Here is a 17576-nt window from a genome sequence, read left to right as displayed (position 1 = left end):
TTACATGCGTCGAACGCATTGAACGACAAATTTTCATGATTCAGCAGTAGTTGTTCCCAAGGATAGGTAAATGGAGTTGAACACAATAATACATACGTATATTGAAGCTACTTCACATTAAAAATACCAGTCAAGAAACTCAATTCAATTTCGTTTACAGCTTCTTGTAGATCAATTACTGCTGACTCATGCAAATTTTAAATATCGACTAATTTTCAAAGATGACCATTTTTTTTATATACATCCTATATAGGAGTCGTCGCACTTTAAAACGTACTATAAAACGTACTATAAAACCTACTCTAAAACCTACTATAAAACGTATTATAAAACGTACTATAAAACCTACTCTAAAACCTACTATAAAACGTACTATAAAACGTACTATAAAACCTACTCTAAAACCTACTATAAAACCTACTCTAAAACCTACTATAAAACCTACTATAAAACCTACTATAAAACCTACTATAAAACCTACTATAAAACGTACTTTAAAAAAGGGTGCTTAAAAAACGCTGTAAAACTTGCATCTTGTTCACGTAATAGAACATTATTTCGTAAAAGCACTATTGCCAATACACATTTAATATACACGACAACTTTTTTGAAAATAGACATGTTTCGACATCTCATGATGCCATCTTCAGTATGAATGAAATAATAGGTGATACAGGGTTTATATAAAAGTAATATGATACATAAATTAGAACAATAAAAAGGAAATAAGATAATATAATGAGGAGCGTCCGAGCGTATTATAAACTAAATATCGTATTGAATTTAAAAACTTGAACATTGAGGTCAGGGTTAGTTTTGTTAATGTGGAGTGCTTCTTTGATTTTAAGGGTGAATGAGGTGTCGGCAGTGTCGATGATTTTGAAACAAGAGGGTGAATAGTTGGTTTTGCATGAGTGAGATTTGAGAAGGTGTCGGTAGATGTGAGAGTTTTTGTCTGTTGTGGTATGTTCCCTGATTCTGGTGGATAAATGGCGCGAAGTTTCGCCAATGTATCGGGAATTACATCCCGCGCAATTGAATTCATATACCACCATAGATTTAATTGAATCAGGGATCGGGTCTTTAAATGAAAAAAGGTTTTTGATTTTGAATGATGTGAAAATTAGTCGAATGTCAATATTTGTACAGAAGCGTTTCATAATGTTTGTAAGTCTGCGTTGTGTGTGTCGTGAGTAATGTCCGATGTACCATACACAAATTGTCTTAATCCGTTGAAAACAATGGATTTCAAAGGAAATTAATGGGGCAGAACATGAATATATGAATATGTGCCCCCCCCAATTAACGATTCTCGTACGCCACTGGTATCTAAAGTATAAATATTTCTCATGGTCTTACAGCCTCCCCACTTCAATATTGAAAAATACCTTAGAGTTCCCTAGTGGATCTTCAGTCATTTTAGGAAATTCGTTTTGAATTTAATGTTGGAAGAAATAAAAATTATTACTAGCAAAAATATATACCAGATTTTAAAGTTGTCTAAGAGCTGCAGTCTACAGATGGCTGATCTCGTTGTATGGCTACATTTTGGTCGTAAAATAGAATTAGAATTTCTCAACCAAAAATTTCGAATTTCAAAATTGTGACTGTTAAGATATGCTCTCATATTCTTCCTGTAATTAGTAAATAATTAAATCAAGTGTAACTAACTAAATGATTATTCTAAGAGATACCTATTGCAATAATCATAATATTTTTTACAGTTCCTAAAAGCTTTCCGTTGATTGTAATTTAAACATATTTAGTAAAGAAACAAATATATCCATACCTAATATCTTGTATAAATAGAAGTAGTTTAACCATTGTAAGATAGATCGTAGACCATAGACATTGACGTTGAACATTAAATGTGATCATAACAGTTATCTGTAATATCTCTATTTGTTGGTGTAAGTCAATATATACTAAAGAAGGTAGATGGCTACATCACAAAACCTAACAGTGACCACTCAAGACTCCAATACACAAGTGATCAAAGCAATCTCCCCAGAGTGCATAGATTATACTTATTATACTTTTGTCATGGGCATTAATATTTAATATCTCAATTCACAAGCACCATCATTATGTAATTCTTAAATAACATGTCTTATTTTATCTTAGCAGTGATTCAACTTGTTTCTTTTAGCACCACTAAATATTTGTTTCTAATGTAATTCAAACTTGTGCATAATTCTTGATTCAAACTTGCTTTGTATGTATAAGAATTGCTTTATAAAATGCTAGCAAAATGATTTATAAAGAACATGAAAGCGGAATTTTTGGGTGTTGAATGACATCAATACCAAAGAAGTCCCCCCCCTGAAGTGAAAGCAAATGCTTTTGTCGTGGGTGTTAATTTTTAATCTCGCAACTCACAAACACCATCATTATGTAATTTTTACATAACATATCCAAATCTAATCTTAGCCGTGATTTAACCTGTTTGTTACTCTTTAGTACCATTAAATAGTTGTTCTTAATGAAAGTCAAACTTTTGCGTGGTTCTTGATTCAAAACTTGCTTTCTAAAAATCGCCTTAAAATGCTATTAAAATGACATATAAAAAAACCACAAAAAGTGAAAAGTTTTTGGCTGTGGAATGAAGCAAATATAAAAGTGCAATTAAATGGCTTTCCTTTTTGCATGCTGTTGTTGTAATTCACTAGATAAAGCTATTTGAGCTTCGGACCACTTTGATCAGCTTTATCTTGATGCTGAAATTAAGCTAAACATGGCAAGTTTTGAATGGTTTAATTTGCTTTTATTCAATACTTCGTTTCTTAAATTAAATGTTGAACACTTAGTACAGTGTAAAAAAAAAAATGTTGAAGAATGGAAGTCGTATCACATTTCAAGATCATTTTATCAACGATAACCAAGGACAAAGAATTCACTAAATGTCGATATCTCATTAAATCCTTTTTTTTCCCTGTATGCAATGCTTTTTTAGCTTTTCTTTGTGTTCCTCTGCATCTTTCAAAGTCACCGTTACCTGATCTATAGAGTAAAAGTAAGCTAAGCGTCATTGGGACGATCAATCAAAAATATTGACGGAATATGAATACAGTGAGCATTTGGTTACATACGCTGTCCTGGAAATAATGGTAGCCATAAGTTTGCAGAGTTAAGAGAAACACCTTTGCTTGCGGCAACGTTCATGAATTGAGGATAAGGGTGTTTGCCATCTGTAGTCTCAATCTGGTAAAATAAACGATGAAACTCTTCCGAGCCTTTTGTAGTAGCAAAAAAGAAAAACAAGAACTTCTTTGGCCTCATCGGGCACTCCAGCCTTCTTCAGGTCGTAAGTTTTGCTGTTTTCACCATTAGCTGCCGACTCCGGTAATTCACCATAAAGACTTTCTTCGGGAATTTTAAATGCTGTGTATGCCATTATTCATCAACTGGATGTATCTAAAAATTAGGTTTCCAAAATTCCTGCATTTATATTCAATTTGCTATCGAAACAGAAATTTGCTTTGGCAGATAGGGTTAAAGCGATTAGATAAGTCACAAGTACTTGCTGTGTGTGAGATATTTGTCTTTCAAATATCCGGCAAAAAAATATCTTAACTTGTAGCTACTTGCCGTGTCTTTTTCGTGAGAATAACTTCATGCTTCTGAATGTTTTATAAATTTCCCAGAGAATATAGTGTTCGATTTTGCGACTTAGCTAATTTCATTTTTGATATGCGCTTCAAAAAAGTAAACTGACAAACATTCAGCAAAACATCTCATTCTATATCGTTGAAGAACATATATAAAATGAATGAGAAATGACACATGGTAGAAGAGAAAAGACAGTTTGTGGTGTGTTTGTGAACCGTTATAACAAACAAAAGTTGAATAAGACACGTGAGTAGCTATTACGTAAAAGCGGTGCTCGGAAAGGCGCAATGTAAGCAAAATTCTTAAAATAAGCATCTTGTAAAATCAAGATTCACGTTCTATACACACGAGACAATATTTACAACAAAAGAACGACGTTGGAACAAATTGATTGTATTTCGATGAAGCTGGCTTCATGTACAGCTCTCGCTAAAATTATTCAAACGGTGTTCAAGAAAGACTTTGTTCATATATTTTTTAATTTCAGGATTGCTAAAATCTGGCTGTCGCTATGAAGACGCTTTGCTAAGAACTTGAATTACGCTTTTGATGATTTTAATAATGATAGAGTTCCTTAATTGTAGATGTAGATCGTCCAGGTTAGTATAGTCCTGAGAAGGAGTGTTTTTTGTTGTTGTTGACTGACGTTTCGACAACCTTAGCGGTAGTCATCTTCAGAGTCAAATGAGGAGTAAACGTCAGGTTAGCCGTATTTGTTATCTGTTACATCCGCAAACATGTAACGATACTACCCGGTTCAAACCATTTACTTTAGTGATAGAGTTCATTTTCTAGATTTGAAAATCTCTACCTCAGGTATTGAGATTTCCCGTAAGAACACCCACACCGGTCAATACAAGCGCATCGATAGTTGGACCTCATAGTCTTTATTTGTTTTAAAAAAGTAAGTCACATAGTACACATGCATGAGTACTTACTCAATTTTTGTATTCTTTCTGGTATAAATTTCACCTCCTCGTCGACCACCAAAGACTGTCAGTGATTTGTGATTTGATGAATCGATGGGCTCTCATATATGCTGAATCACAGAGGAAGTGACAGGTGTCGTCGTATCCTTCGAAACCGTGCATCACAGAGTCACCTGACGAATGACCGGAAACAGCACAGCGTTATTCCAGGCAAACCTAATGTACTTCGCATTTTAGACTGCATATTTGTTAACTAAACTAAAACGAAGAAAACATTCTTTGCGTCTCAACAATACGTGATGCAATTTTCACCGTTCCTATTACAAAACTGAGATTGTAAAAATGTCACATGCTCTTATCTTCAATACATGATGAACAACGTTGCAAGCAGGGATGTCCCTCTAAACAAATATGGCTACTAATAGTTCAACGGACAGCGTTTGTAATTATTTCGAAGAAAACCAACTGATACGATCAGTTGTCTGACGTTTTTTTAAATGAAAGTTTGAGCACAAGTTCCGATTGAAAGTCTTTTGTAAATATGATTAAAATTTCATTGTAAAAAATCAAAATTGGATGTAATCAATAATATGTAGCCAATGATTTATCAGGCAGGAAACGTAACTATATAATTATTGATGCCCAAAATACTATTTTGAAGAGAGCAATTTAATTTCATTAAATAAGTAATACACGTTAAATCACGGTTAAAATAAAACTACTTTTGTAGTGTACAAAATTATGCTACATATAATATCTATATTTGGATATGTTATGTAAAATTTACGTAACGTTTGTAAATTGAAAAATCAAAAATTAGTCCCAATGACTAAACTGTTATTTGGGGGAACTGGTTCAGTCACTTGTGACGTGTTTTCTAGCGAAATATCTATAAAGATTTCCATTCCCCAACAATCTGCTTATTACGTTACCGAGTTCTGATTTGCAATTCTTGACACTGCTTTTTTACAACTAAAATCAAAGCTTATATAAGCCCGAACTCAATGAGCAAGCGAATAGAAGTTTTGTTTTGTAAAGATAATTTATGTTTCAATGTTCTGTCATTTTGCGTACGTGTCAATTCTTGACAATATTTCCAACAGTCGTTAGTCCAAACACATTTTTATTGTTTGCATAAAAAATCAATCTATTATCATGTAGATATTTATGACATAAGTGTGTGACATAATCCATTTAGTCGCACTAATGATGGCTTAAGTTTGTCGACAGGCGCGTATGTACAGCAAGAAAGTTTGTGTTTAATTCAATCAGTTAGTAAATTCAAAATTCTCAAATAAAATAACGTGTAGTAAACACATAAGTACTTTATCCGCCTCGTAATAACTGCACCTAGTTAAAGAAAACTATAAAAGCCTGAATATAAATTGTACATAACAGAATGCTCACAAATGGTGTAAATAACTTCTTCGCTAGTGAATAAAATAATCACAGAAACTAAATAGCGTTCTAGTACATTGGCTCACGCTCGGACCTTATACGAAAGACGCTAAAACAGTACGCTAACAAACGCTGAAACAGTACTGTTTGTTAATGAATTTCTAATGAATATTTTACGATCAAAACGTGACTAACTGGATCAAGCCATGTGTAGACCACAGCTCTTGGTAACCCTTACAACTGAGATACAAAGTTACAAACTATCCATGTCAGAATTTACAAGAATTCTTTCAGTGTTGAAATTCGAAACAAGTTTCCTTAAGAGTACTACAGATGACAAAATGGAATAGATCAAAAAGAGATAATCTTTATAGAACTGATTGCTCTCCATTGATTCAGAGACATCGTGACAATCCTGTTCTACATTGTTTTATGTTCAATATTCGAAATCTCCCTGAAAAATTCTATTTGGATTATATTGAGAAGTTCAGTGAATGTTATTAGTCTTAAACAAACAACGTTTCTGACAATTAAGATATTTTCCATTGTCAGTTGCATTTCCGCTTTTCTCTCTGGAATATTCATTCCGAGAAGAGGCACTCGACCGCACTCCTAATTAAAAAGAACTTAAGTTACCAAGAAGCGGTTGGTCATGCACGGGAGGTTACACAAATGATCCATGATATGTAAAAGAGTTGAAGAATAATACTGTGTAGAAAAAAGTTGATGTGGAACAAAAGAGGTACAAAACTAACGTTGAGGCAAAGAGCCATGGAAAGAACTGGGAAACACAAGAAAGAAAAATGAAATAAGAATTCGACAAAAGAAAGCGCACCAAAGAAGAGCACCTAAGAAACGTCTCATGAAAGGGAAATGTTGGATCTATGTTTTGTCGCTTAGCTGTTGATTTTGGCAAATTCATTACAAAATCTATACACAGACTGTTCAATTATTTATGACTTGTTCAATAACATCATAAAGACCATTCGCAGACCCGTAGAGATATTTGAGCAATGCATTTGAACAGATATACCATACAATATACCCTTAATTTCGAAGATATTCTTTCTTTGACAAAGACTTCATAGCAAAATGTTATGAAGAACATCTGTATACATATTGCCTTACATATACACTCAAACCTGTATCAGGTATTAAGCGGACTCACTTAAGGAACAGAGAAATGTTCTCTTAATGAAACCTTGATAGATGTTTCATTATTACGAATAACCATATATGCGATTAAATTCAGGATTAATAAAGTTTGAAAATAATCAAAGATCACGTTTGGGATCTCGGAAAAGGTGACCGCGTCCGCTTAAAAGGCGACCGCGTCCGTTTAGAGGTAACCGTTTAAAAAACATCACAAAAATAGTATATATACTATGACATTTGCTCTGGACAGTGCCACATGACCGCTTAACAAAGGACGACTTGGTAGAAATCTACATTAGATTTATTCTCAAGTAGTTCAACTTGTTCTCAAGTAACATAATTTTAAAAAGTCAAACCAATTACGGAAACGTATTTTTAAAAAGTCAAACCAACTACATAAACGTAATTTTTAAATTGTCAAACCAATTACGGCAAGATAATTTTAAAAAGTCAAACGTACCATTGCAACAAGTAGCCACCGAAATCTAATCCAAACTGCAGCCAAACCTGAACAATTCCATCGTGACTTCATCTCTGTGCGTACGTAGTCACGTGATTGTATCAGCACCTCCGGGTCTCTTTTCCGACGGCTTCGTTTGTTAGTATTGTTTGTTTTAAGGCCCGTTCATACGACCCCATCGTTTCGGTTCCGACTTTTGGTTTCTTGTTAGACGGTCCGATAATTTTGTTGATATTTATATTCGTTCAGATATTTATAGTCGTGGAGCAGACATTTATGCTATCTAGTACATTTAACGATATATTTTGCGTATTTTTGTTCTTATTTCCAGGTATTTTTCGCATCAAATGTTTTGCGCCAAATGAAATTTGGAAAGTATTGAGAGTGAGAGGTTTGGAACTAGTCGGTTTTGTTTAATCTTGTTGGATGAAAATAGAGCAAGGTCTGTTTCCATCTGATTTTTCAGACTGACGGATTCGACTGTCGGAATCTTCTTTATACGTGTTCACGCGATCCGTTTTTACAAAATCGCATCCGACAAATCGGATCGCGTGAGCGGGCCTTTATGTTGCTTTCCTACCAATTTTTATTACTGTTCAATAAATCTATTCAATTCAACGTAGACGAAGACAACGGTAGCGTAGAAAGTCATTTTGGATTTGGGAAGCGTTAAAAATTGAATTGAATTTTTGATTTGAGCTGCATACTTCAAACTTACTGATTTCTTGACAGTCGATCTATATATTTTGCTTGAACATCAGTGAAACACAACTTTTCCCAGTTCATACCAGTTATGACACAAGTTAAGACAATATTTTAATCTCTTACAATTCACTGTCGAATTCTCAATCGCTGCAGCGTTGCGTTGCTCGTCCTCCTTGTTTTGTGTTGTTTTCTAAACGAAAAAATGTTTGTTGGAAAGTTGGAAACAAAACATTAAAAAAGGAAGAAGAGAGAATGAAAGACAAACCAAAAGTCTCAATACAATTAAATCGCTTATTTTCTTCACATCTTTATGACGAGATAAGACTTGATTTTCTTTCCTGTTGAGAAAGGATGAATTTCAAGCCTGCTAAATTTACGTTTTTTCCATGAAAATGATCATAAAATTATCCTAATGTCTCAATTTCTCCTTAAAATTTACTTGTGGAGTGCTATGATTAAAATTCCTTGCCATAAATATCATTAAATAAGCATAAAATAAAAGTTACATTACTTTTGAAACTCGTTCCTTTCATGTTTTTCTCGTCGAATGAACTTCATTCTTTTGTTGCCATGGAAGTGCCAGGCGGGAAGCGGATTCTCAATATAAATATTACAGCCCAAACAAATAATTTTAAACATAGTCAAAACAATTTGGTTTTATGAAATTTATTAAAAGAGTGACGTTTCGTTTCGTTTCCTTTAAAATGTCTTGAGTAAAGACGAAACGTCGCTCTTTTAATAAATTTCATAAAACCAAATTGTTTATGACTATGTTTAAAATTATTTGTTGGGCTCAAATATTTATATTGAGAATTCATTCTTTTGTTTGATATTTCATCAAGAAGACTAAAAAAATAATATTATCCATTACTTTATCATACACGGTGGTTTACTTCTTTATGAATTATTTTTTATCATTTCAAATGAGTCATTTTTTGTTGAAAAACTTCACCCATAATAAAAAATCTTGTATACTTATACCATTGTATCAATATGAAAGTTTGAAATCTTGTTCAATCGTAAGTTGAATTTAATAGTGAAGAGCATAGATTTCACGAAATGTTAAAATGAACAAAGCAGACCTCAACTTATTTAACTCCTTATTAAATCAAATTTACCATCTCATTGACATGTTAAAAGATGCAAACGAATGCAGATGTAAGAAGGATAAAGAACAGCAAGTTTACTTATGGTAACAATCAGTGCCGTGGCCAGCCTGCAGATTTACGCACATTATGTAAATTCTGCAAGATTGCCACAATTCGTTTCCTTAGAAATCTTTTGCTCTCACAGTCAGTGAACACAAAATGTTAACACGGCGGAATCCAATTTCAAATCAACTTTTTTATCTGTGTATGTTTTTGCCAACCATTATAAATGTAAAGTAAATGGTTTGAACCAGGGAGTATCGTTACATGTTTGTAGATGTCGATCGTCAACGTTGGTAAAATCCTGAGAAGGACTGTTTGTATTGTTGTTGACTGTTCGTTGTGTAGTCAACAACAACGAAAACAGTCCTTCTCAGGACTATACCAACCTGGACGATCTACATTTACAAACATTATAAATGTAGATCATATATTCTTTATTGCAATCAGCATTTTTTTGAAGTAAAAAAATGCACCATTTAACAAGATTGCACTTCGCTGTCACTACAGTGTAGTCGGTGAAGAAACTGGCATACAGGCGATTTTTTTCATACAGCAGAGTAATTGCAACACCTTGCACCTACAACTACGATTCTTAATAGAAACACTTACACTCTCATAAAAAGCAGAGATTTTCTAAAATAATAGTTAGAAACCAGTCTCCAAACAAAACACAAAAGACAAAATGCACTTTTAGTTACCATTATACTTAGTTTAACACAAACAGGAACACACATGTAACCACTACACCGGGACTGTCCACCAATAGTACATTGACGGAATTTAAAACTTTTGTCAACGACAAAAACATTTGAGTATTAAGTTTATAATTTCGATTTATGGAAAGAAATAACAATCACAATTACCTATGTGGGAACTAAATAGGTTTCAAAAGAATTGAATATGGAAATGAAATAACATTATACGAATTAGCTAGTTTGCCTGAGGAACTACTGAGGACATAATAGCTAATAATGGTTTCTAATTTTAAATTAACAATGCGTTATTATTTATCACCACAAGATGTGCTATTTACCTCCAATCCTTGGCTCGGCAAGTACGTATATTTGATTACCACCAATTATCCATGTTTATCAACAGGAAGCAGCGGAGAGAGCTGTGAATCTACTTAAAGAAAAAATGCAAGGCCGTGGAGGAGTAATTGCTATCGACAAACAGGGAAATATTGGAAAGGCGTTTAATACTGACATCATGCCTTGGGGTAGCATTAAAAATAATCAATAAACATTTGGTTTAAATGATACACAAGGAACAACGACATGTTTTCAGGAAGAAAGCCGTTGATTAAATGGAAACCAGTGATCGTAAATTCTCTAATTTAAACAACACATAAACTTCAATGGTTCCAGAAGTAAGCATGCCAACAATATTGTTAAAAACAGTTTGTTGAAGTTTTAGGACCATGAACAAAATAAAAAGTTGTGTAGCATTTAGTTTACAATTCGCTGTCTAATTTTAAAGCTTTGTCAATAGATGCAGCAATCTTTTGTTCGTCCTCTTTGTTTTGTGTTTTCTAAACGAAAAAACCCTGAATATAACTAATTCTAAACAAAAGAAAAAACCCCAAAAGAAAGAATGAAAGACAAACCGAAAGTCTCAATACAATTAAATCGCTTATTTTCTTCACATCTTTATGACGAGATAAAACTTGATTTTCTTTCCTGTTGAGAAAAGATGAAATTTAGGGCTGTTATATTAATCTTTTTGAAAATAAACCTATATTTAAAATAGATAACGCTGAATGTTCATATAATTATACTTATGTCTCAATTTCTCCTTAAAATTTACAAATTAAGCTCTATGATTAAAACTCGCAGTCTAAATAAGAAAAAATAAAAAAGTTACTTTACTTTTGAAATTCGTCCCGTTCATGTTTTTGCCGTCGAATGAATTTCATTCTTTTGTTTGACATTTCATCAAGAAGACTAAAAAAAGAATACAATCCATTAGTTTCATTTATATCAAACACTTGGATTTAATATTTCTTTTAGTATTACATTTTATCGTTTCAAATCTGTCGTTTTTTGTGATAAAAACTTAGTCCAAAATAAAACACCATGTACACAATAATTGAATCAAAGAAGAAATTAAAATCATAACGAAGGTAGCCTTGAGAGTATCAACTTCACTTCTCTTCATGATCCCAAACATAACAATGATATAACACGACAAATAAAACATTCCTTCAGTTAGATGTGAAATAAAGCAGGTTTGCATGTATTTGTACGTATTCTTTGCGAGAAACGAATACACGTATACAAGAAAAAGCAGACAATACAACTTCACCTTTGGATTTGTTTTTCCGTTTCTTGTGACGACCGTAAGGAATCGTTGATTATATCGCGATAAGTTGGACCATCAACACTTAGATAATTTATTAAGGAAAAAAACGAGAATTTAACCAGACAATTTACCTACGTAGAGAAAAATATCGAAGATTAACGAGCAAAGATCATCATTGAAAGATCTCAAACTCAAAAACAGAGAACATTACAATGAGAAAGTTTGAAATCTAGTTCAATTATAATGAGGAATTTAATAAGGAATGTCAGATTGAGATTTCACGCAATGTTAAATTGCACAAAGTTAACTGCCTCCAAAAATTTTTAATTAAACCTGTATCGATACAAAATTCATCATCTGATTAAAATATCAAAGATGTCAACGGGCACAAATACTGAGGAAAGAAGGTTAAAAAAAGCAGATTTTTTAACGATAACGACTAACGATGGCAACTTCAAAATTCAACAAACAAAACATTACACAATAAAAAGGATACGGTGGTAGATTTTTGATTTCCGTACGTTGAACGAGAATTGAAGTCCCGGAATCCCTTGCAAGATTTTTCTTTTCAAGAAAATGCCTCACTAAAGGACTTTGTCCGTAAACATCAAAGACAACCTTTTGAAAGTCCGGACCTCTACCAGCGTGACATGACTTTGAAAAACACAATATATATGCATGACCCCATTTGCACAAGGAGTCCTTACGATCCTATACTAAGTTATCCTAATGTTGTACATGATGCCATATGCAATTCTACAAGCACAGTATAAAGAGCAAACACGAGAGCCACTTCAGTAACATTTTTTGTGCCAAGTAAAGTATATCTTATTTCGTATGTGAGTAGCCTAATGGCAGTCAGTCAATGGTATTTTCCCGCCAATAGGAATGATGAAATGGTTAATTAGTTGCACATAGAAGTGGATCTATTGTTTAATCATGACGGAACTCATTTACCCCATTACATGCCAAGTGAGAAACGATCAAAATTGAAGTTTATATAATGTCATATTATCATATACCATCCCTGAGCATACCTCATTTCTCCCATTACATGCCAAGTGAAAAACGATCGTAATTGAAGTTTATATAATGTCATATTATCATATACCATCCCTGAGCATACCTCATTTCTCCCATTACATGCCAAGTGAAAAACGATCGTAATTGAAGTTTATATAATGTCATATTATCATATACCATCCCTGAGCATACCTCATTTCTCCCATTACATGCCAAGTGAAAAACGATCGTAATTGAAGTTTATATAATGTCATATTATCATATACCATCCCTGAGCATACCTCATTTCTCCCATTACATGCCAAGTGAAAAACGATCGTAATTGAAGTTTATATAATGTCATATTATCATATACCATCCCCGAGCATACCTTATTTTTCCCATTACATGCCAAGTGAGAAACGATCATAATTGAAGTTTATATAATGTTATATTATCATATACCATCCCTGAGCGTACCTCATTTCTCCCATTATATCCCGAAAGGGAAGAGCGGCTTGTTTTCGTGGATTGTAATGAGTTTGAAATGGTCAAGTTAGTCTTCGAAGGATCTTTGTCATTGCCGCTAAAAGATCTCCTAGAATCCTGTTTAACACATGATATTTTGACGGATGGTTTTTTGAGTAGAACTTCCGTAATGACGTCATCCTCATCCTGGACTTTCCTAAGCGATGTTTTCTTTCTCAAGAAAGGATCTTCACTGTTCACGGTTTTTATTTCTTTGGCAAAGCGTTTAAATGATTGAGTTCTACCCTCGGTCAACCTTAGTTCACTCTCCGCTTCAAAAGAACTCAATTTAAACTCTGTAAGCAAACAATATGAAAACGGGTGTAAATTTCAAACACTAATACATGTACGCATGCGCGTACAGCAATTCACTTAAAAACATTTCATACCATTTGGTACATTCTTATGAATTTCTTCCTCTATGTTCATTCCTTCCGGCTCAAGTAAGGTCAGCGGCCATCGTTCCCAGCAACGTTTAGTGGGTCGCGTACCTATGTGAAGTTTTAATTTAAGGCTCCATTTAATCTGGTAAAATATTTACACTAAAAGAGCCCTACCTCCAAATCTCTAACACTGAGAAGAGAGTTATTACAGAATGCAGACGTTCTTTCAAATATAGCTTTTGCCACTAGCAAAACCAGCTCGTTTTTATTCATAAATCATCCTTATATCATCCTAATATTATCCTTAAATCATCCTAATATCATCCTTATACCATCCTTATATCACCTTTACATCCCTACATCATCCTAATATCATGCAAGAACAAATCGTATTTCCGGGGGTAAAATCAACAAAACCATACCAACAATCCATTGATGCACAATATCAGCAAGATCTTGCTTGAAACGGTCGTCAAATTGTCGGTAGGAGGTCGGAAACGCACGACAAAATATTGTGTAAACGGCCTGGGACACGAGTGATGGATATCGCTTCAGAAATGTGTCACGATAATGGTGGTTTGATAAGCCATTAATGATTAACTCAACATAGTTACTGGCAACGCGGTTAAATATTTGACTTTGGATTTCAGGACAGCTCTAGAAAAGAAGAAAATATCAATGAAGTAACGTCAGTCGTGTAGTTAACCTACAAATTTTTAGAGCGAGCTTCTATTTTGAGAAATCATGCAGTTTGATTGGCGAGAGAAATGACAGAATCAGTTTGATTGGCTAGTAAAAACATAGCAGCAGTTCGATTGGCTAGGAAAAACATAGCAGCAGTTTGATTGGCTTGTAAAAACATAGAAGCAGTTTGATTGGGTAGTAAAAACATAGCAGCAGTTTGATTGGCTAGTAAAAACATAGAAGCAGTTTGACTGGCTAGTAAAATTATAGAAGCAGTTTGATTGTTTCATTTGTTTGCGAATGAATGCAATTATGTAAATAATTTGGCTAGAAGTGATACGCTCACCTTCGCATCCTTCCCCTCTAGTAAATAAACATCTGGTAAGGTCTTAAATTTTACGGAAAAAGCTCATTCTGCGAATAACATTTTCCTCTAAAAAACCCTGAACATTTCTAAAGACATATATCGAATATAGAGAGACAAAATACCTGATACTTTTCAAGAAACAACCACCAAAACAAATCCTAAAAAAGATAAAATATTCTTCTTGAAAAACCTTTTGCGGGTCGTAAGGTTATCAAATAATCGAAAACACTTTGATAAATGTACATACAATCCTCAATACTGTATAATACCTGTACAAGAGCCATTGACGGACGACTTAAAAACAATTTCTTGAACTCTTTACGAAATCCAGGCTGTCGACGTTAATAAACATTTTAATGTGTTACTGTTCTTACTTTTTAGCATTTTATGTGAAATAATATTGAGAAGCACAATCAAGATTAATTTAAAAAAACAGTTATTTTACTTTACAATTTAACACCACGGGTGATAGGTAAAGGGTGTTGATGGGGGATAGAGGGTGTTCATGGGCGATAGAGGATGTTCATGGGGGATAGAGGGTGTTCATGAGGGATAGAGGGTGTTCATGGGGGATAGAGAGAATTGAGGGGGGATGGAAAAAAATGAGGCAAAGAAAAAAAAGAAATAAATATAAAGTGTGTCCATGGGTCACAGAGAAAAAGACTAGATAATAAATGGTACGGATCCTTAATTTCCACGAACGAGCATGCGTAAAAGACTTTTAACTGGAAAAAATTATAGTATAAAAAAGTATAGAAAATTTCTTAAACATTAACGATCGTCTTCATGATCGTTGGTCTTGTGGTTTCCAAACGATGAGATGAAGGATTTATTTTTCTTACTTTTTTCACAAGATCACTTTGAGCGTTAGTCACAATATTCAAGATATGTTCCATTGAAAGTGACACAGGCAAAGGTGTTAATTTTGTTTTGTTGAAGCCAGGAAATGTGTGTAACTAAATTGAAAACATGATGCTTAGATAGTTAGATGATGAAGGAAAATGGTGTGCATGGATGATGGCAATGGTGGATGGATGATGCAATGGTGGATAGATGGTGCAATGATAGATATATGGTGCAATGGTGGATAGGTGGTGCAATGATAGATATATGGTGCAATGGTGGATAGATGGTGCAATGGTAGATAGATGATGCAATGGTGGATACATGGTGCAATGGTGGATTGATGGTGCAATGGTAGATATATGGTGCAATGGTGGATAGGTGGTGCAATGGTGGATTGATGGTGCAATGGTAGATAGATGTTGCATTGGGGGAGCAATAGTAGATAAATGGTGCCATCCGTTCCCTCAGCTAAACAATCTCTAATATCAATAAATGAAAATCTAAGCTCCCAACAATGTTGAATCAAATATTCTTTAAAGGATTTAACAGAATACCTTCAGCTACAACCTACACTAGCAATGATTTTCATAACCAAAAGAGAACTTGCAGATTGTACACCAGAAAATAAAGTATGTTTTTGATGTTTAAGATTTTGTAAAATTCAATATGTTTACCTCAACAAGTAAAGGTCTTTTTGAAACTTTAGTTTCATCTCGTTGAATCTATTTAGAGTAAGCTAAGTGTAACGATTGTCCCATAACCTGTTTCAAAATCTCACAAATGTATAAGTAGATGGATAAAAATGAAACTCAGAGCAAGAGAAACTTACTCGTAATAATTATTCAAGGAAAATTAATGGAGATAAGTTGGAAAATAAAATTAAATTAAATTGCAACAAAACCTTGCTAAATAACTTCTTTGTCGGATTAATTGTTCCACCATGAGTATGAAAAGGGTTTGTGTTTTTTCCCATGACTGTCAAATATAGAATATTTAAGGTGTGAGACAAGCACACAAAGGTGTAAGACAAGTACATCAATGTACAACACCAGTACACAAATGAGTAAAACAAGTAATTTAATGTACAATACAAGTATGGCAAGGTATAAACAAGTACACCGAGGTATAAGCTAGGGCATAAGGTTAAAAACACCAAGGTATAAGACAAAAACTCAAGTATAAAATCAACCTGTTCTCATGGAGTAAACACCAGCAAACCTATTCACATCTCGACTTTTCTTTTCTTTAAAGTCATGAAAACAGAAATCAATTTAGATTTAGACAACGGAAAATCTTTGTTTTCCTGAGAAGGACATCTTATTGTTGAAAAGAAAACAAAGACATACCTCGCGTCGAGATAGCTGATTTTCGTGAAACTTGCTTCGGAGCTCGATAATCAATTTCTAAGTGTCCAAAACTAAAATTTTTTTCGCTTTTACTACTAACATTTGATCTTATTTCACCGTAACTTTCTATTACAAGCTCATTTTTAGGATAAAACGACGTCAACTCTGTGCCAAGGTCTCTTATCTTTTGGTTGATGCAATCGATAGAATCCATTTTTCCTTTAGAGGCTTCGCAGATAAGTTAAAGACGAATACTATATTCGCTCGATTTTTATATGTACAATACATATTTTCCCATTTTTTGATAGGTTTATACAAAGAAAACCCATAGGAAACGTATGCAAATATGTCTTCACTTGCAATCTTAGCTATAACATAAAGCCGAAAATTAAAAGATCAAAACAAAATCGCATAAGGCAAATTATCAAGTATATAATGTCATTAAACGAGGCTGTCAAAACTCAAAAGAGAAGCTAATTATTTAATTGAATGCTGCCAAAATTAACATCATAAAGGACAAGGATACACGACAAGGAACGCCTCCTTTCATCAAACTTGTCAACCAAACCATTCGAATTCACGAAAGAAGACATTTCTTTAAAAAATGTCTAAAAATTGTTCCTTTCAAGTGTTAGTTTCAGTCCGCCATCTTTGACAACCTAATGCATGTTTCCATGGCAAAATGACGCAATGAGTGAGAGCGCTGTTTATG

General features: G+C 33.7%; 1 protein-coding gene and 1 long non-coding RNA gene across 8 annotated transcripts in view; both read right to left on the bottom strand.

The window, feature by feature from the left end:
• Positions 1-2742: 2742 nt before the first annotated feature.
• Positions 2743-8853, bottom strand: LOC124449440. The gene is made up of 6 exons (XR_006949397.1): positions 8768-8853; positions 8522-8594; positions 8380-8446; positions 4548-4711; positions 3090-3414; positions 2743-3000 (listed from the first exon to the last, which is right to left on the bottom strand). It is a non-coding gene; the product is annotated as an uncharacterized LOC124449440 (long non-coding RNA).
• Positions 8854-10588: 1735 nt separating this feature from the next.
• The window catches only part of LOC124449483 (protein FAM227B-like), a 43366-nt gene continuing 36378 nt past the window's right edge, over positions 10589-17576 (bottom strand). For 3 of the 7 annotated variants that reach the window (XM_047000408.1, XM_047000411.1, XM_047000405.1), the window contains 11 exons: positions 15515-15628; positions 14942-15004; positions 14795-14830; positions 14044-14278; positions 13628-13729; positions 13191-13534; positions 12205-12362; positions 11712-11789; positions 11276-11350; positions 11014-11086; positions 10589-10938 (listed from right to left, as the gene is read on the bottom strand). In XM_047000408.1, coding sequence (XP_046856364.1) covers positions 10861-10938; positions 11014-11086; positions 11276-11350; positions 11712-11789; positions 12205-12362; positions 13191-13534; positions 13628-13729; positions 14044-14278; positions 14795-14830; positions 14942-15004; positions 15515-15628 — 1356 coding nt within the window. In that variant the 3' untranslated portion in view covers positions 10589-10860. Of the gene's footprint in view, positions 10939-11013; positions 11087-11275; positions 11351-11711; positions 11790-12204; positions 12363-13190; positions 13535-13627; positions 13730-14043; positions 14279-14794; positions 14831-14941; positions 15005-15514; positions 15629-16192; positions 16241-16419; positions 16494-16707; positions 16762-16864; positions 17093-17390; positions 17548-17576 lie in introns of those variants that run through there. The other 4 variants (XM_047000404.1, XM_047000410.1, XM_047000406.1 and 1 more) reach the window with 4 other exon arrangements.

The sequence above is a fragment of the Xenia sp. Carnegie-2017 genome, unplaced genomic scaffold (assembly GCF_021976095.1).
Source record: "Xenia sp. Carnegie-2017 unplaced genomic scaffold, XeniaSp_v1 HiC_scaffold_23, whole genome shotgun sequence".
In the NCBI taxonomy this organism is placed as follows: Eukaryota; Metazoa; Cnidaria; class Anthozoa; order Malacalcyonacea; family Xeniidae; genus Xenia; species Xenia sp. Carnegie-2017.
This window is presented reverse-complemented; position numbering and strand designations above follow the sequence as displayed.